Source organism: Acinonyx jubatus, chromosome E3 (assembly GCF_027475565.1).
Source record: "Acinonyx jubatus isolate Ajub_Pintada_27869175 chromosome E3, VMU_Ajub_asm_v1.0, whole genome shotgun sequence".
In the NCBI taxonomy this organism is placed as follows: Eukaryota; Metazoa; Chordata; class Mammalia; order Carnivora; family Felidae; genus Acinonyx; species Acinonyx jubatus.
This window is the reverse complement of record NC_069398.1, coordinates 8,683,166-8,701,195: the sequence shown is the minus strand read 5'-3', so window position 1 is coordinate 8,701,195 and position 18,030 is coordinate 8,683,166. Positions and strand designations below refer to the sequence as shown.

Genomic DNA, 18,030 nt, shown 5'->3' with positions numbered 1-18,030 from the left:
GGATGGCGGAACAGCCTCGGACTGAGGACGTGGGCTGGGCTTACACGCTAGAGCTGTGAGGAGCCTGACGCTGTGGCATTGCCCGGGCCACGAAACGGGGCGGCGTCATCAAAGACGCCTTCCTCGCCTGTCATTCCATACAGTTCAGGATAAAAGCAACTGGGGAGATGTGAACAGAAAAGGTAATTAAGTTAAAAAAAATTACAAAGCCAAAATAGAACTCCAGTAGCCACCAAAGCGACTTCTAACTGAAAGGCCCTATTCAGGTAATGACTCACACTGGAGGCTCTAAGTGAGCAGCGTGTTAAGTGCTGCGAAGTGTCCCCGGAGAAGCGCGTGAAAGGCGCGGCCCTTCACTGCCGAAGACCAACCACGACCATCATCCTGCACAGTGACGGTCTTCGTTTCTCAGTCAGATGATGTGTTAAAGTGTAATAAAGCACAGGGCTGGAGGCTCCAGTTGTATCTTCGGCTGACTAAAGGTTGTATTTTCTAATCTTAATGGATCACTTTAAGTAAAAGTCAGTTGCTACTTTTGACAGAAAGAGAGTAAGTTGGATTCGATGCTGGATAATTACGGAGTACACACGACGTCGGAATGCCCACCAGCTGCAAATAAAAAATGGCAGAAAACAGCACAGCAGGAAGCTGTGTGTGGGGTCTAAGAACGGTGACAAGCCAGTCGTGTCTGCAGAGTGAAGTGACCAGCCTGCCACATGAGCTCACAATCTAGAGCAGGGGCCCACGTGCCAAATCCAGTCAGCTGCCGGTTTCTGGATGGACGGTGGGCTAAGAAGGGTGTTCACACTTTTACTTCCATACTTCTGAAGGGTTAAAAGAGAGGCGGAAAAATCAAAAGAATAATAGTTTGACCCACAAAAATCATACGAACCTCCAATTTCAGTGTGCTAAATAAAGATTAACTGGAACACAGCCACGCCAGTCATTCATGAATTGGCCATGGTGGGTTTCGTCACAGAGGCCGTATGGCCCGTGAAGCCCACCATATTTATTCTCTGGCCCTTTACACAGGAAGTGTGCAGGCCTCTGATCTAGAGTTAAAGACACACATTTTGGTTCTCACTCTCCCCAACTGGGCACTTTGAGAGTAAAAGGACAGGAAGGGGATACGGGTGAACTATTTTCTTCCTTTTATTAGTGTTTACTTATTTTGACAGAGAGAGCGTGCATGCAAGCAAGAGCACGAGCAGGCAGAGGAGCAGAGAGAGGACAGACAGAATCCCAAGCAGGCTCCACACTGCCAGCAAGGAGCCCAACAAGGGGGCTCGATCCCATGAACTGTGAGATCGTGACCTGAGCTGAAACCAAAGAGGTGGATGCCTACCTACTGGGCCACCCAGGCGCCCGAATTGGTGAGTTGTTCTTTCACGATGTCTTAATTTATATACGTGTCATGGGTAACGTCACTTTTTTGTTCTAAATTGAACCTCTTTGTCTCTCAAAGTTTTAAATATTTTACCCATCCCACCTGTTTTAGCTCATAGTCTCAAAGATAACTATCCAGTTACCCCAAACCTCAAATGCACATTGGCTTTAGTTTAAAAAAAATAAACTAAAAAAAAAACCAAAAAACTAAATAGGACAGTGTTGTGTTACACTGAAGCCCTCAAAAATTGATTTGTGTCAACAAATTCATCAGAGGTGAATACGTTTATTCAGAAACTGATGATTTTGATGCATTACAAGATAATTATATTCTCATAGTCACTTGGACAGAAGCCAAGGCGTTTCCTTCTCAAATAAATTGGGAATTGTTTTTTAAATAAGATACATGAATGAATTAAAGGGCAAATGTGTTATTTTAGCCCAAAAGGAAAATGAGTTTTTCGAAAGATGCTTGACAAATGTCGTTTTTCTCTCTTTCGACCCAAATACTCCACTTTAAAGAAAAAAATAAATACAAGTATCATCCCCCATCTCCGTGAACGGCACCTCCTCCATCTACACAGTTGCTCAAAAAAGAAATCTGGGACCCCGACAGCACCAGTCTGCCGACCCCCTCCCCACATTATCTGTCAAAGGCATCTACTTCCTGTCCTCCCCTGCCGGTACCCTGGACCTGCCACCACCCTATCCCCTCCAGACAACTGTCACCGTTTCCTGTCAAGTCCCTCCATGGATACTCTGGGTTCCCTGCCATCCCTCTTCCACAGAGCGGCCAGAGCAGGACAAAAAACATCTATTCTAAATGCCCTGATCCATACTGCTTCCTTGCCGAAAACGCTTCAACAGCTTCCCATCACGGGTGGGGAGAAGAGCCCACCTCCACAGCCTACTACAGGCTCTCTAACCTCGCCAGCTGCCTCCAGCCACGCTGGCCACCTTCCAGAAGGCTCCTCTCCCACCCCTCTGGGCCTTGGAACACACCGTTCCTGCTGTCTGGGAAGCCTCACTTAGCTAACTGTTAGTCCCCCCGGGTCTCAGTGACCCAGTGAGGGATCTCTCTGGGCCCCGGCCCCCTTCCCTGCACACCTACTGGAACTTATTACCACAAGTTACTCAGCTCGAGCCTGTCTCCCCAGGAAGACGAAAGCCCCATCTCCGTCTTGCTAGTTTGGTTCACTGTTACACACCCAGCCTTTATCACAGGGTCTCACCCCGAGTAGTTGCCCAAAAATGTTTATGAAAGAAAAGGAGGAAGGGCGTGAATCCAACGTGATTTTCTGAGCTCTAGCGCAATAGGGACAGAAGTACCGGGTTCCACTGGCGATGTACTTCCTTGTCTCCCAGTTGCCACAGAACCTCTGACTTTGACCCCTACCTGTCTACAGAAAATGTCACCGTGGCCTCCTCAGTGACCAAGCCAATGCACTGTGCTTTCAGCGCTCAGCTCTGGGGCCTCCCTGACCATCAGGTACCACCGCATACTTAAACCCCGTTGCCTGGATCTTCCCGAGGCCGCCCCTCAAACGCCAGCGTTCCATTTTTGGTCTACTGTTACCTGCTCTTACACATCTAAGTTGCTGGTGGCCGCCTGGCCCCGTCTCCCCGAATTACCATCTATCCGGGCACCTAGTGAAGAGCTCCACCTAGTGGTCCTACAGATCCAGAGGCCACGACTGAACCCTTGTCACCTGAGGGGTTCCTCTGCCCTGCCCACAGCCATCCTGCTTCTCAAACCGTGAACCCCTAAATACTTTTCCAACCTGTCCCTGATTTCCCTGTAAGGTGAGGCCTCAGCAAGTCTGTTTTCACACCACCTGTGCCCCAGTCTTGTCCCCTTCACAGCCACCCTCCACCACGGCCACCAGAGTGCCTCAGTGAATATGAAAACCTAACCCGTGTCACCCTCCATGCTCAAAATCGATCACCGGCCACCAGACCCCTGGTAGAGAAAACCCTGTTCTTCCAGTGGGACTGTGAAGACGTCCTCTGAGATCTGCCCCTCCGGCCTCGTCACTCTCCTCGTCCTGCCCAGACACACCAAGCCTTTGCTCGCGTTGCCTCTCCCCTGGGAGACCCTGCCCCGCTCCGTTCAAGCCACGGTTCAGCGAGCACTGCTGCTGTCTCAGACACAGATGGTGGCAGCCCAGGCTAGACATTCCACGCAGGGGAGACAAGGACCCGATGTCTGACTCCAGGGTTCTCTGTACTACGGTGTATCACTACAGGATAGAACTGCACAAATTCAACCACCGGATGTCCCCACACGTGCTCACGGTAGGTACAACAAAGGAGGAAGAACTCTGACAGTGACCGGAAGCATCTTATGACAAACTTTTCCCAAGCAACTGTACTATCTTCCAAAGTCCTCAAGAGTTAAGCCATGGAAGGTCCTGGAGATGTGGAGTCAGACATGAGAGATCTTCTTCTAACTTAGACCCCTTTTAACTTCGAGGCAAAACAATTTTCCTTAAGTATCTACATAGAAGTACCTTTATAGTTTATAAAACTTAGCACTAACCTTTTTGGATTTTTTTTTTTTTCATTTTATTTTAGAGACAGCAGAGAGTGGGGAAGCGGGGCAGAGACAGAGAATCCCAAGCAGGCTCCAGGCTCAGCACGAAACCCCATGCGGGGCTCGATCCCATGACCCCAGGATCATGACCTGAGCCAACATCAAGAGTCAGACGCTCAACTGGCTGAGCCCCCCAGGCGGCCCAGCACTAATCTAAGAATGCCAGCCTGGATTTCTCGCAGGTGTCTAAAACCCGATGTGGATCCTTGGCAGAAACACACAGTCAGGTTAAAGGTAATTCTGTTCTCCCGTGGCTGCGAACGTCCACGCTGGCACTTCCAAAACAAACACAATGACCTTACCCTGTTGCAATGATGTCAGCCAGCTGAGGTGTGTTAGGCGCAATTTTGATGGTGACAGTTTCAAAGTAGAGGTGCTCTTTCTGAGCGTGGATGGTGTATGTCCCAGTCGTGATGTTCTCCAGGCGGAATGAGCCATCGGCTTTTGTTTTGACTATAAAACAAGAACATGCAAAAGAAGATGAGCCAAAAACAACCGTATGTCCGCTCCGTCTACACGAGAATGCTTGAGACAAAAAGCTGGCATGTTTTCACAGTCTTTAAGATGGTTTCCTTTCCATTTCTCTCTGTGACCAAAAACAAGCCCTGGCAAACAGTCCCGGGGGCCAACGCATCTGCTGACCTTTGATCTGGTTATTCAGAGTGACCACTGCCTCCGGAACACCTTCTCCTTCAGGTCCATTCAAGACCCTCCCGGTGACTGAGAATCCCATGACGTGGAACACGGGCTGGAAGATGAAGAACAAGGTCTGCAGGTGCCTGAGCGCAACAGCCTCCCTGGTTCACTCACGCCACCAGTCAGCGATGCCACCGCTCAGCCCAGCCGCCCATGTGGGAGCCCCGTGTGCCAGCCAGGCCCCTCCCGGCCCCCCAACTCACGCTGCTCCCACACCGCTGCGCTTTCCCCGGGGTCCACCTGCTTTCTTACATTCCCAACACGTTGATGTCTGTCAAATAACTGGATGACAGAGATCTAGAAGTTTACTCCTCCAGTTAAAGCTCACGGAGTCAAACTTGAGAGAGCCCCCCACCCTTGCTCCCAGCTGCCTCCTCCCCTCCAAATGCCCCCTGTTCTGCTGAACCGCACCACCTTCCAGTCTCCCAACCTCAAGCCCCAGCGTACCTGAGACCCCTCCCCACACTCCGACACCTATCTGTTCTCTGCATCCCACCCCCGCCAGTCTCTTCCCACCACAACCCGGATTCATGGCCTTGTTGCCTCCACCTGGGCCACCTTCCTCATTTGCCATACCCCATGCTTGGTTTACATGTGTCTGTGCCCCCGCTCGTGAGTGCCATGGCTTTGCTCTCCCTGGAGTCGCTCTGTTCCAGCCCCCCTGATCTCTGGGGCCTCAAGCTGACCACATTTGGGCACGGCAGGCACGCCTCACATGGGCCTGTTACACCAGCTGCTCTCTCGGCCTGGATCACTCTTTCCCACACATGGAGATCGGGGCGGAGGCCTCTCCTTCTCACCACTCAGGTTTGGGCTCAAACCATTAGCACCTCTGTCCAAGAGGCCTTACCTGACTGTCCATCCCATCTCAGGGGCCCTGCCTCCTGCCAGGGCCGGTCACCATCTATCACGCTAAACTGTTTTATTAGCTTCGTCAGATTTTTACCACTCTCTGAAGTGACCTTGTTTGATTTCTTATTGTTTGTCCACCTCTTATTGAATGCAAGCTCCATGAACATAGGGACCTTTTCTTAGCTGGTATACAGTAGGCACTCAATAAATCGCTCCTGAATGAATGAAGGCACGCATGCATGCATACATACAAGAGCGTTTGAGAGAATTTCAAATAAAATGGCTTTTTTAAAATTCAGGAAGCCCCTCTTGATCCTTCCAACAAGATGTGGTTTATCCACATACTGATCCCTATATTCACCCAACAGCTACTTGTATGAGACACCTACTATGTGCCAGGCACTAAATCACAGTAGGAAAAAAGAATGACGCTCTGATGGCTCCTGACCTCATGCAGCTCACAGGCCGCACCCTGAAATTTTATTCATGTGTTCAAAAACTTGCATTTGGTTGAGATCTGGGAATGTCCTTCCCCGCTCACCTGCCCCATCCTTCTCTGCCAGCCCCCTGAAGCAAAAGCAAGGACATCTCCTCACCCCCTGCCTACTCCGGCGTGCACAAAACAGTCAAGTGCTTTACAGAATCTTAAAAAGCAGTCAGAACCCCACTGAGCATGTGACCTAAAAGCTAGCTCCTACCAATTTAAGCTACTTTAACATAGTACTTTCAAATGTAACATTAAAAGAAAGTGATTAAAATCTAATTTTTTCAATAACTGTAACACTGGGAGGTCCGTTTTCGGAGACTACTATTTTCTTTGGGGATCTGCTCTATCTAGCAAATCTTCTACAGTAACCATTATCTACTTCTGTAATTAAAGATAAAATGTGATGGAAAACACATTTACCACCTATTTTAGGATCTAGGGAGTTTGTCACTTCTCACTCACCCCCTCCCTGCAGCCCACACTCTCAGCTCCCACCTGGTTCATGGCCACAGCCTCCTAACTAACCCCTCCCTCACTTCCACCTTGCCCCTTGCAACCTCTCCTCAACATGACAGCCTGAGGAATCACACCTCCCCTCTGCTCAGAACCTCAGTGGCCCACCAGGTCCTGTGCTATCTGCCCCGTCGTCTCTCCCTTCCCCACGCCCTCCATCCCAGCCACCCCGGCCTCCTTGGTGTTCCTCAAACCCTCTAGGCACACTTCGGCCTGAGGACCTTTGCACCTGCCACTCCCTCCGTCTCAAACACTTCCCACCCTGCCTCTTTCCCCTCAGGTTGTTGCTCAAACACTACCCTCATGGTGAGGACTTCCAAGGGCACCCTGGAAGACCCCAACCCGTCTCAGTGTGTCACCTCCTTCCTTGCTTCATTCTTCTACACAACACTTATCACCTTCTGATACACTAGTGAATTTACCTATCGGAGCCACTGACGTCTGAAAGAACAGAATTTTGTGTCTCGTTAGGTCCCCACTGTACCCCCACCCCTGTGACAGTACCTGAATCGTCTGGCACTGGCACGCACTAAATACATCTCATGGCACAAAGTAGCTATAACTCAGGCTCCAATTTTCTCAGATGAGGAAATTACTGAGAGTGGATCCCAGGCTGAACTGGAACAGAGCACAAGATTCTGTTTTTCCCAGCAGCCTAGCCCTTACAGATACAATACTGGCTGTTTATTCTTAAACACGTTTGCGACGCCTGTGCCCAGGGTGGGCAACTTGGACACCTGTCCCTCCAGACGGCAGGCAGGTCTTACCTCAATTTTCAGGCTGTCGTGTTCCACTGTAAAGTCACGTCTAGAAGGAGCAACATCAAAGGTGATCCTCTCTCCTCTATAGAAGGGGATCTAGAAGGAAGGGTCTGTTCATTACCAAGGGCCAACAACAAGATTCAACCATCAATATTAATAACTGACCCAACAGGCCACAAATGACAGGGGGTTTGAGGCGAGCTGAGAGACAAAATATTAATCCTGTTGCCGATCTTAAAAGAGGAAGGCCCAAACTTTTTCCAGCTATTTATTACCAAAGGGTCAGAATCTCATCTTAAATAATTACACTACATAAAATGGTCATGAAACTGCAGGTCCATCATTTATTCCTTTTAACACCCAAATGGCATTGATTCTTGCTGCGTTGTAAGAGTCCCATACAGTCACAGACGCAAATCTCCTCCACTCACCACAGTGTAGTCCCCACTTGGCAAGGAATAGAAGGAGAAGGAGCCATCTTCTTTGGAGACCACAAAGCACAAATACACCAGACTCTCGTCTTGGGGCTGGAAGCCGGGCACTGGTGAGATGTTGCAGCCCAGGACATCCTGTGCCAAGGAGGGGGGGAGGGAGGGTGAAAATGACTTCCTTTTCCACTTATGTGCTCTGATCATCAGCAAATGGCCATGCTATTGGAAAATTTTTCTAAGTTTTATGTCACGAGATACGTATTTCTGAAATCCAGGGCATAGTACTGGAGATAAAAGGAACACGGACTTTTTTACACTCAAGGTGAGAAGTTAAAAATTGGCACAGTCTCCTTGGAAAAAAATGACATGGCTGTCTTCATCTATGACGGGTCACCACTCTCAACAAGAAAATGGAGCGCAGGGAGTCGAAGTGGCCGGCCCACACAGCCAGCAAGAGGCAGGGTGGGGACTGGTCTGCACCTGGGTCGGACTGATTTCAGGGCCTGTGCACTTTCTGACATAGTCCACTCCTATCAAAGCCACTCAACTTCTCGGGAGTCAACCGGGAAACACAGTGTTCTTAAACGTTGAAACAATACACCCACCTTGAGCTACATTTTCAGCAGTGTGTTCTTGGTCTGTAAGCCCGCAGCCCCGCCCACAGGTTTGTCTGTTCTCCACTTTTCTTTACTTACCTCTTTGGATACTACAGATGAGAAGAGAAGGAACTTCACCCCTTTCATGGGCTCCCCGTCGCTGCGGACTGACCCAGACACATTGTAGCCGGCTACGATGAGGGGGCTGGCAGCGTGGGCGTTGGAATTGGTCACCCGCACGGTGGTGCTCGCCTATGGAAGAGGGGAGTTTGACTTCCCAAGCAACAACCCCTCAGGATGTTCAACAACAGGAAGATGTGCTTCAGCTAAAACAGTAACAGGGGGCACCTGGGTGGCCCAGCCAGTTAAGCCTCAGGACTCCTGGTTTCGGCTCAGGTCGTGATCTCACAGTTCGTGAGTCTGAGCCCGCATCAGGCTCTGTGCTGACAGCACGGAGCCTGGTTGGGATTCTCTGTCTCCCTCTCTCTCTGCCCCTTCCCTACTTGCTCTCTATCTCTCTACTGCGCTCAAAAGAATGATTTCCTTGGCATGGTAACACTTTACTTTTTCACATTTTTCCACCTTCCAAAATGTCCACCTCTGTTATCACTCCTGCTACCATGCTGTTCTATCTGCTCCAATTTTTTTAAATGAGCATGCTTTACTTTTTTTTCCGCATTTAACGGTGCAGATGCATGCATTTTTAAAGCTGTCTGCCAAAGCACAGTTTACATGGAGAAAACACACACGCTCAAGGTGTACAGCACAGTGATTTTTCACAAACTGAACACACCCTGTGACTAGCACCCACCAACAGAATGGAACCAGCACCCAGAAGCCTCCTCATGCTCATTTCCAAGGCACTGCCCCCCAAGGGCACTCATTATCCTGATGTTTAGCAGCATGCCCTACTTTGAAACACAATTTTATATTAATAAACTCAAATTCCTTTATGCATACAATTAACAATGTAAGCCTTAAAATTTATCCTAATCAGAATGTATACGCCATGAGTTTTGTTTTTTTTTTTTAAGCCATTGGTTTTAAACAAAACCTTTTTAAAACCCTGAAAACTGGCAGGCGTGAGCAGTATACAGAGAAGTCTAGGTGTGAAACCCTACTATCTGTTATACATGCATAAAACCTTTTCAATAAAAACAGAAATAATGATTCTGATGGTTCTTTCGCAAGAATGAGACACAGTCTCGGGGCACATGGGTGGCTCAGTTGGCTAAGCGTCCAACTTCGGCTCAGGTCATGATCTGACGGTTCATGGCTTCGAGCCCCGAGTCAGGCTCTGTGCGGACAGCTCAGAGCCTGGATCTTGCTTCAGATTCTGTGTCTCCCTCTCTCTCTCTGCCCCTCCCCCACTCAGGCTCTGTCTGTCTCTCAAAAATAAATAAATGTTAAAGAAAAAAGAATTAAAAAAAAAAATGAGACACAGTCTCAAAACTAGTATAAAAGTTAACACGATGAAATGTCCTTTAGATCTTTCTTCAATTTGTTTTTCCACAGATTACAAAAGCTCACCTTGTCTGTTTCTTCCTTGTTTTGATCTTTTACTACGAACGATTTCCATCAAACAAAAAGATATGAAGACTACCCTAAAGAACACCTATATATACACTCTAACCAGCTGAAGAAATAAAAGCAGAAACAAAATTCAGGACCCTTGCGTATCTCCAGACCCCTACCTGCCTCCCTCTATGGATGTCAATGTCACCATGGACTTGGTGTCTGCCATTCCCAAGCACAGCTTCATGCTTTGTCTACATAGGAAGTACCCTGAATGTTTGTCATGACTATCTAAACAATACTGTGTTTCCTTACCTTCAGCTACTAGCCGTTTTCCCTCAACTTTACGTTTTTTACTTTACGGGTTTTTTTTTAACGTTTATTTTTGAGAGAGAGAGAGAGAGAAAGAGAGAGCGAGCAGGGGAGGGGCAGAGAGAGAGGGAGACACAGAATCCAAAGCAGGCTCCAGGCTCTCAGCTGTCAGCACAGAGCCCGACGCGGGGCTCGAACTCACAGACCGCGAGATCATGACCTGAGCTGAAGTCGGATGCTTAACAAACTGAGCCACCCAGGAGCCCCAAACTTTATGTTTCTAAATGTACTCCTATTGATCTACGTAGCTCTGGTTCATTCATTTTTGCCGTCCAACAGAATTCTACTGTGTGATGAAACCACTCTCCACCTAAAGGACATCAAGGTTGCTTACGATATTTTGCTATTACAAGCAAAATTGCAATAAACATTCTTTTATATTCTCCTTGGGCACACGTACAACAGGTTTCTAAAATGTTAAGTGTATTTATAGATTGCTGTTTCAGGCTGGAAAAAGAACAACAAATAAATCTAATCGGGTCCTTCTGGTGTTGATTCAGCTTAAAATGGCTACAGTTAATAACAGACCTATTTCACAGAAGGAAGGCAATATTGTCACCTAAAACCAAAAGCAACATAAGCAACATCTGCTACACTGAGTTTTATCTTATAAATACCACCAAACCAATCAGTAGCACTGTCATTTTTCATCTACTTCCAGAAAAACCATAAACCCATTTCATACTTTGAACTGAAATCCATACGTTTGTCCCCAAACCAGAACACTGCTGGCACAGCTATCAACATAAATGAAATACTCACCTCCTTCAATGCCCAGGTTGGATGAGTTGCAAGAATTTCATAATCTCCAGGAAGAACTTTAAAAAATGCAAACCTAAGACATACAAAGAGCCAATAAACTTTCTTTCAAAACAACCCAAGTATACTAATTTATGACTAGTATTGGAAGCACTAGAAAATAATGTTCAAATAATTATCACAAACTAGCCATTAGCTGGTTAAATGAGCATAAACAAAATTCAATCCTTCACTGTACAAATCACATCAGGGAGCACTTATTGAGTACTTCCTGTACATAAAAACAGGTGTCTGTGGGCTGACAGGAAGGAGGTTTTAGGTTTCTCCTAAACCCCAAGGATTTCTGACCTGAGAACCAGTCACTGTGGCTTAGCCAGGGATCAGTCACAGAACTTGCAAGTGCATTTTGACAGAGGCGTTAGGCATGAATAGGCATAGAGAAGGGAAGGGGTGCCAAAGGAACGGAAGTGGGAAGGGAGGAGTCCTGTGTAAAGAAGAGAGAACAGATCCGACAGGCTGAGGCCATCGCTAACACAGGATGATGCTGATGACACTGGTAGGGCAAATGACAGCAAGCTTTGAATCCTGTGCCGGAGAGTTTAGATGTGTTAGCAGAAACAAACAGAGTAAAAGGCGTTCCGGGCTCTTGCACAAACTACTGTGATGAAATCAGATGCTGACAAAGACCAGTTAGGTAGCTGTAGACAAACCAGCCCCAGAGTGACAGGAGATGAGGCTGGGAAGGCCACCAGCAGGATTCTGATATATTTGACCCTTTCAAAGTGCAAAGCCCAGACGACGAGAGGGCTAACTCTAGTGAAATGGACGATCAAAAATCCACCTAATTTCTTCTCCTCTGGTGGTATTTTGCTACTTTGCTACAGGAACATGGAAATGACTACAATTGGATTTTGCAATTAGTGAGATCTAACCTCTACTTCTGCAGGGTAAGATCACTGTTTTAGATAAGTGCAGAGGAATGAGATTCAACAAGTTCAGGTCACTTTTCCCAGAGAGGTCAAAAGCAAACTACTACTAGTCTAGAGAAAATGGAAGCCCCGCGTCCCCCAGCAGGCTTCAATCAAGTAGAAGCAAATGTTATCCCCAGACTGAAAAATAATTTCGACAACCCTCATTTAGAAACTGGATAGCTTACCGACAGACTCATTATCAACTTCTAATTTGCAGTTAAGTTGGTTTTGTATACTGAAGGAGTAATGATTTGAATGCTTTCAAAATTATCAGTTGGAACTATTCTGAATTAATCTTGGCACATCTGTTAACACTTACAACTTGATGACATAGATCCATTAAATAAATGGCTTTAAATCTGACTCAACAAGGTTAATTTAAATAGTTGTCGCTTCGAACTACAAAATAATTTTCATGTAATAGTGATGAAATGATTTTTTAAAAATCATAATAGAGCAAATCTATATGGCGCTAACACAATTAAGCATGTATTCCACACCAGGCAGTTTGAAATAAAAATATTAATTTAATCTTCCTAATAACCTTGGGAGGTGGGCTCCACCACCACCGTCACTTATAAATGAGAAAACTAAGGCCCAAAGGCATTAAGTAACTTGTCTGGGACCAAACCCAGTAAGTGGGAGAACAAGGACCCAAACCCAGGTTTTCAGACTCCAGAGCCAGCCCCAGCTGTTAAATGAAGGCCTACTACGTTCCAGGCACTGCTGGAGGGACTGTAGAGACCTTAACTCATCTCCTCAGTGCTGGAGGAGAGAAGTCAGATGACTTCTTTCACAAAGGGTTTGAACTTGCCTGAAGAGTCCAAACCAGGATTTAAACCCAGGACTCCCTACACCTGAAGCTCCTCCAGCCCCAGTAACAGCACCCCCTCTCCGTGAGGCAGGATGACACGGGCACAACTCACTTTCCACCAGGCTGGGTCACGGTGGACTGGATCTTCGCTTCGGTCCCCGTGTTTCTCAGAGACACCTGAACTCCTGCAGGGCCCAGGGGCTGCCCTTTGCTGAGAACCTGGCGAGGAGAAGGAGGTCAGGACTGGAGCCAGGTGCAAAGCTCTCTCCACTCAGGAGAACTGCCCGGCCCGTTCACATCCCCCCTCATGGAGCTTATATCCTTCCTGGGGTCACGACTCCTTTACAAAGATGAGACAGATCACGGAGACCCTTCCCAAGGAGAGCTGAGGGGCTGAGAGAGGGAGTAGTAACAGGCAAATAATACTTTGTTTCACTGACTCTAAGACACCATCAGCCAAAGAGACACCATTATTCTACAATCTCTGCAGAGAAAGAAAACAATATCCATGATCCTCCTCCCCAGCAAGAAATTCACACATGAAACCAGGACCCCCTCGCCTCATCCAAGGGTGAGCGCCTCACTCTCGGTGTAAAGGTAAAGGAGAAATGAACCCACCGGGAAGAAAAAGGACAGCAAAGAAATCTGCACGTGTCAACCCCGGTGCCGGATGGAGGGAGAAAAAACAACTCCCCTGAGAATCTGAGCTCGAAGCTGCCATTCGCACAGGTTAGCACTCTAAATTCACACGACCAGGGGGGCCCAGAAAACTCTCAGAGAATCCAGTTTACTGAGACAGCCCCTGGGGGAGGGGCCAAAGCAAACGCAAATCCTGTCTGGAAGAGGCCAGCTTGGGTTTCCCTCAGTGAGGACAAGATGCCACCCGGTCGGGGGCCTCCGTTCTTCCTGTCCTCACCCCTACGAAAGGCCAGCCCTAGCAGTTATTCACCAGCAGCCTTTACAGGGGAATGGCCTGGCATTCCCTCGCAAGCGCCCTTGTGGAAGAATGATAGGGAAGCTAGATCTGACCCTGAAAAACACCCACTACCTTGTACATGAAATTCCACCCTCCTGAAGCTTACCTATGAGTCCCGTGTGGGCTTACTCGCCCCATTTAAAGAAGGTTAAGAGAAGACGCAGTATATAATACAGAGCAACCATTAAAAAGAACAATCTTCCAGAGCCAAACCTTTCCATTCACAGAGAACCCCGTGAACACAAAGTTGATGTCCCCGCCCTTTGTGCAGATGTCGCTGACGCCGTCCACGTAGAGCTCCACGTTTGTTGGCTCTGAGAAGTGAAGGTGGGAGGGGAGGGAACAAACAGGATACGAGACACAAGAGCAAGTTTAGTGCTGAGGTAAGGTGAATGTGCCCGGGCAAAACACCTCTTACCAGTTAACTTTCATTTATTTTTGAGCACTTACTACGCGCGCAGGGTTAAAACTCCAAAGGTCCCAGGAGGTATGAGGAAGGTCTCCCCCCCGACCTCTTCCCCGGACACCCAGGTTCCCACCCCAGGGTGAAACAGTGTGTGCAGGATGATGCTTTGATGACAGTCTTTCGGCTGAGCCGTATGTCAGAGCCTCAGTGACAATTCAGGACGCACCAAATCGTTTCAGTTCCTGGATGCTTACCACGGACCAGACACGGAGCTAAGTGCGCGTGTTCCTCACAACTACGTGAGCAGGGGGGGTAAAAACGCCTCCAACTGATTATTCAACTGACACAAGGAAAGGTTAAAGGACCCCCCCTCCCCAAAGTCACAGAGCTTGTGAGTGACAGAGCCCCAATTCAACCTGCAAAAGCCTGCCTCCAAACTGTCCCCTGACCAAGTGCGTGAGTGCAGCCACCGCAAAACGGGACAGGGAGCTCCAATGCCCATGGGAACCAAGCAGGGAGACAGGCCGCATGGGCCTATGCTGAATGGAAAAGGGGAAGCCACTACTCACTTTGTACCAAATGCCAACTTTCTCACAAAAAAACGGAAACCTGGATTTTTATGTGCTATCTCCAGAATTTTCAGTATTAGCAACTAATTGATTTTGTCTAAAAAAACTGAAGAGGTCATCATAACAAGGGTTCAAGCTTTTAAAAGGTTAGGAAGAGGGGCGCCTGGGTGGCTCAGTCGGTAAGTGTCCAACTTCAGCTCAGGTCATGATCTTGCGGTCTGTGAGTTCAAGCCCTGCGTCGGGCTCTGTGCTGACGGCATGGGGCCTGCTTGGGATTCTGTCTCCCTCTCTCTCTGCCCCTCCCCCGCACACGTTCTCTCTTTCAAAATAAATAAATAAACTTAAAAAAAAAAATAAAAGGTTAGGAAGAATGTAGAATGATAAGTAGAGGAAAAAAATGGGAAAATCAGGAGAATTTTGGGTAAAGAATTACACACACGCACACACACACAGAAGATGCCAGTAAAAAATGCACAAAAGACTTAAACAGACACCTCACAAAAGAGGCTGTCAACATGGCCAATAAACACATATAAAAAGCATTTATCTCATTGACCGTGGAGCAAACATGAAACACCACCACATTACCACCAGCATGGCTAAAATGAATAAGAGTGACCATACCAAGTGCTGGGGAGACGACGGGGCACCTGGAACCCTTGCTCACTGCTGGTAGAGCAGAATTTGCCAAACCTGCTTGGATATTTGACAAGATCTACTACAGCTGCACATGTAAACGCACTGTCACCCAGCAAGTTCCCTTCTGGGGTATACCCAACAGAAATGCAAACATGCTAAAACGTGTACCAAAAGATATGAACAAGGACGTTCGCAGGAACACTATACTTTAGTGGCCAAAGTCAGCAGCCCATATGTCTGTCCACAGAAGGGGGTGAATCACCTTCTATTCACACGGTAATCAAATGAGTGAACAAAAGCTACAGGTAATACAGATGAACTTCTTTACCAATGTCAAGAGGAAGAAACCAGTTGGCAGGAGGGGAGGGGACTCAAACAAAACACTCCCACAGGGTGCTGAATCTGCAACCTCTGCTTTAGTCCTATGCTGGGTTTCCTCCACCTCCGGCTTTCTGGAAGGCACAGGTCAGGTCCCCCCCAGCTACGAACTGGAAAAGAACTTTCCTCACGGAGCCACACTAGCTCTCGGCCATGTGAGCTGCACTTTACCCTTTGTGATGGCAGGGACTAAATTCTTCCTCCTCTAACTCAGGAGCAAGATGGCCTGAACCAACCAGCACCCCAGCCCCCCGCTTCCCAAGCTACAGAACAGGGATAAACACACATCCACTCTTGGAAGCCACGACAAAGCAGAGGCCTCTCTTCTTATCTCAACCCCGTTCTGTTCCACATCTCCAGCTCTGATACAAGGCAGACACATCAGGAAAGTTTTGAGCTTCTGTCTGTATGTGTGCAGAATGCTTTTAAGTATTTATTCCCTACTAATTATGTGCCAGCCTTTCTCAGCACGTACACACACTAGCCCATTAAATCTCCAAGACAGGCCATGAGGCAGCTACAACCCCTCCCCTGACCCCCTAGCGAGAAGACACCAACCCAGGGGGAAATAACTGATCCAAGGTTGTCACAGAGCCAGTAAAGCCCAAGGATGCCAGATCTTGTGATCTTTTTTTTTTTTTAATGTTTTTATTTATTTTTGAGAGACCACAAGCGAGGAAGGGGCAGAGAGAAAGGGACAGAGGATCTGAAGCGGGCTCTGCGCTGACAGCCTGACAGCAGAGAGCCTGATACGGGGCCTGAACTCACAAACTGAGATCATGTCCTGAGGTGAAGTCAGACGTTCAACCGACTGAGCCACCAAGGTGCCCCTCTTGTGATCTCTTAAGAGAAGTAGATCTGGATTTTCATGTGAAATCTCACGACGTTGAATATTTCAATCAAGTCACTAAAAATGCCCCAGGGGGCTAAGAAAGAAGCGATCCTAGGACAGGAAAAGAAGTCCCCACTCCTGACCTCTAGAAGTCATTCTGCTGCCACTTAATGAATGAAACTACAAAAGCAGAGCTTCCTGAGGCAGATTCAAGAAAGGACGCCTATTTTAAGAGAAATGACAGAAAACCTTAAGGTAGGTCCAAGATAAATCCAATTTACTCTAATGTAACAAGCAGGTGGGGGGCGCCTGGATGGCTCAGTCAGTTAAACTTGTGACTTTGGTTTAGGTCATGATCTCGTGGTTCACGGGTTCGAGCCTTGCTTCAGGCTCTGTGCTGACAGCTCGTAGCCTGGAGTCTGCTTCAGATTCTGTGTCTCCCTCTTTCTCTGCCCCTCCCCCGCTCATACTCTGTCTCTCAAAAGTATATAAAAAAGTGTATATATATAGTAGCAAACAGGAAAAAGCCCTGTTCCACACTAGAAATGTATCCTTAATATTTTAACAGTGTACGCACTCCAACAATTTAAATTAATATTCAGCACACAATCTAATCCTTTACAGAGTATGTCTGGCTATTCAGTTAACTTACCAAAACTCCACCCTAGGGGAGGCTCAATCTTCAGAATGAAATCTCCCTAAAAGGGGGGGAAGAAAAGGTAGAGGAATGAAAACCAATGACCTTTCAATTAGTTTAATTTACTTCAGGGCTACCATTTAATCTAGCATTTTCACACCTGCAATGAAATTCCTAGTATAGGGGCGCCTGGGTGGCTCAGGCAATTAAGCGTCCAACTCTTGATCTCAGCTCAGGTCAGATCTCACGGTCCATGGGTTTGAGCCCCACATCAGGCTCTGTGCTTACAGCATGGAGCCTGCTCGGAATTCTCTCTCCCTCCCTCTGCCCCTACCCCACTCGTGCTCTCTCTCTCTCTCAAAATAAATAAATAAACTTAAAAAAAAAAAAGAAAAAGAAATTCCAAATATATATTGTGTCCTTCTAAGTCGCTGTGGGCTGTCTGGTTCCCTTCGGATGTGGTGGGCTGAAGCTGGCTGCCCAGAAGTCCCCATCCAACCAATCACGAGACACCACGTTAACGCCCATGGGAGAGTTCTAAAGGCGTTATGCTCAGCCACTCACTGTCTTCTGATGCCAAACATGCGACTAATGGAGTCTCCTATTAACCCTGCCTACGTCCAAGGTTGCCAGGGTCATTGTGTATCTTTAGGAACAAAAGTCATTTCTTAAAACGAGATGTTACTCACACACCTTGCTTTCTTGAGAATGATACGAATAGTTAAAAACAAAACAAACAAACAAAAAATGATTTTAAGACCAACCTATAGAAGTCAGCCTTACATACTGTGGTGAAAGATGTAATTTCAAGAATAGTGTTGTGTTATAATATTTTAAATTGGGAAAA

At 47.4% G+C, this 18,030-nt stretch overlaps 1 protein-coding gene across 2 annotated transcripts in view; it reads right to left on the bottom strand.

Annotated features, from left to right (window-relative positions):
• Window positions 1-18,030, bottom strand: part of LOC106970554 (nodal modulator 1) — a 55,890-nt gene that overhangs the window by 34,264 nt on the left and 3,596 nt on the right. For both annotated transcript variants that reach the window (XM_053213334.1, XM_015067221.3), the window contains exons 3-11: window positions 17,199-17,244; window positions 13,936-14,036; window positions 12,859-12,965; window positions 10,965-11,037; window positions 8,415-8,567; window positions 7,720-7,857; window positions 7,295-7,384; window positions 4,622-4,727; window positions 4,282-4,432 (exon numbers count right to left, since the gene is read on the bottom strand). In XM_053213334.1, the coding sequence (XP_053069309.1) occupies window positions 4,282-4,432; window positions 4,622-4,727; window positions 7,295-7,384; window positions 7,720-7,857; window positions 8,415-8,567; window positions 10,965-11,037; window positions 12,859-12,965; window positions 13,936-14,036; window positions 17,199-17,244 (965 nt within the window). The remainder of the gene's footprint in view (window positions 1-4,281; window positions 4,433-4,621; window positions 4,728-7,294; window positions 7,385-7,719; window positions 7,858-8,414; window positions 8,568-10,964; window positions 11,038-12,858; window positions 12,966-13,935; window positions 14,037-17,198; window positions 17,245-18,030) is intronic.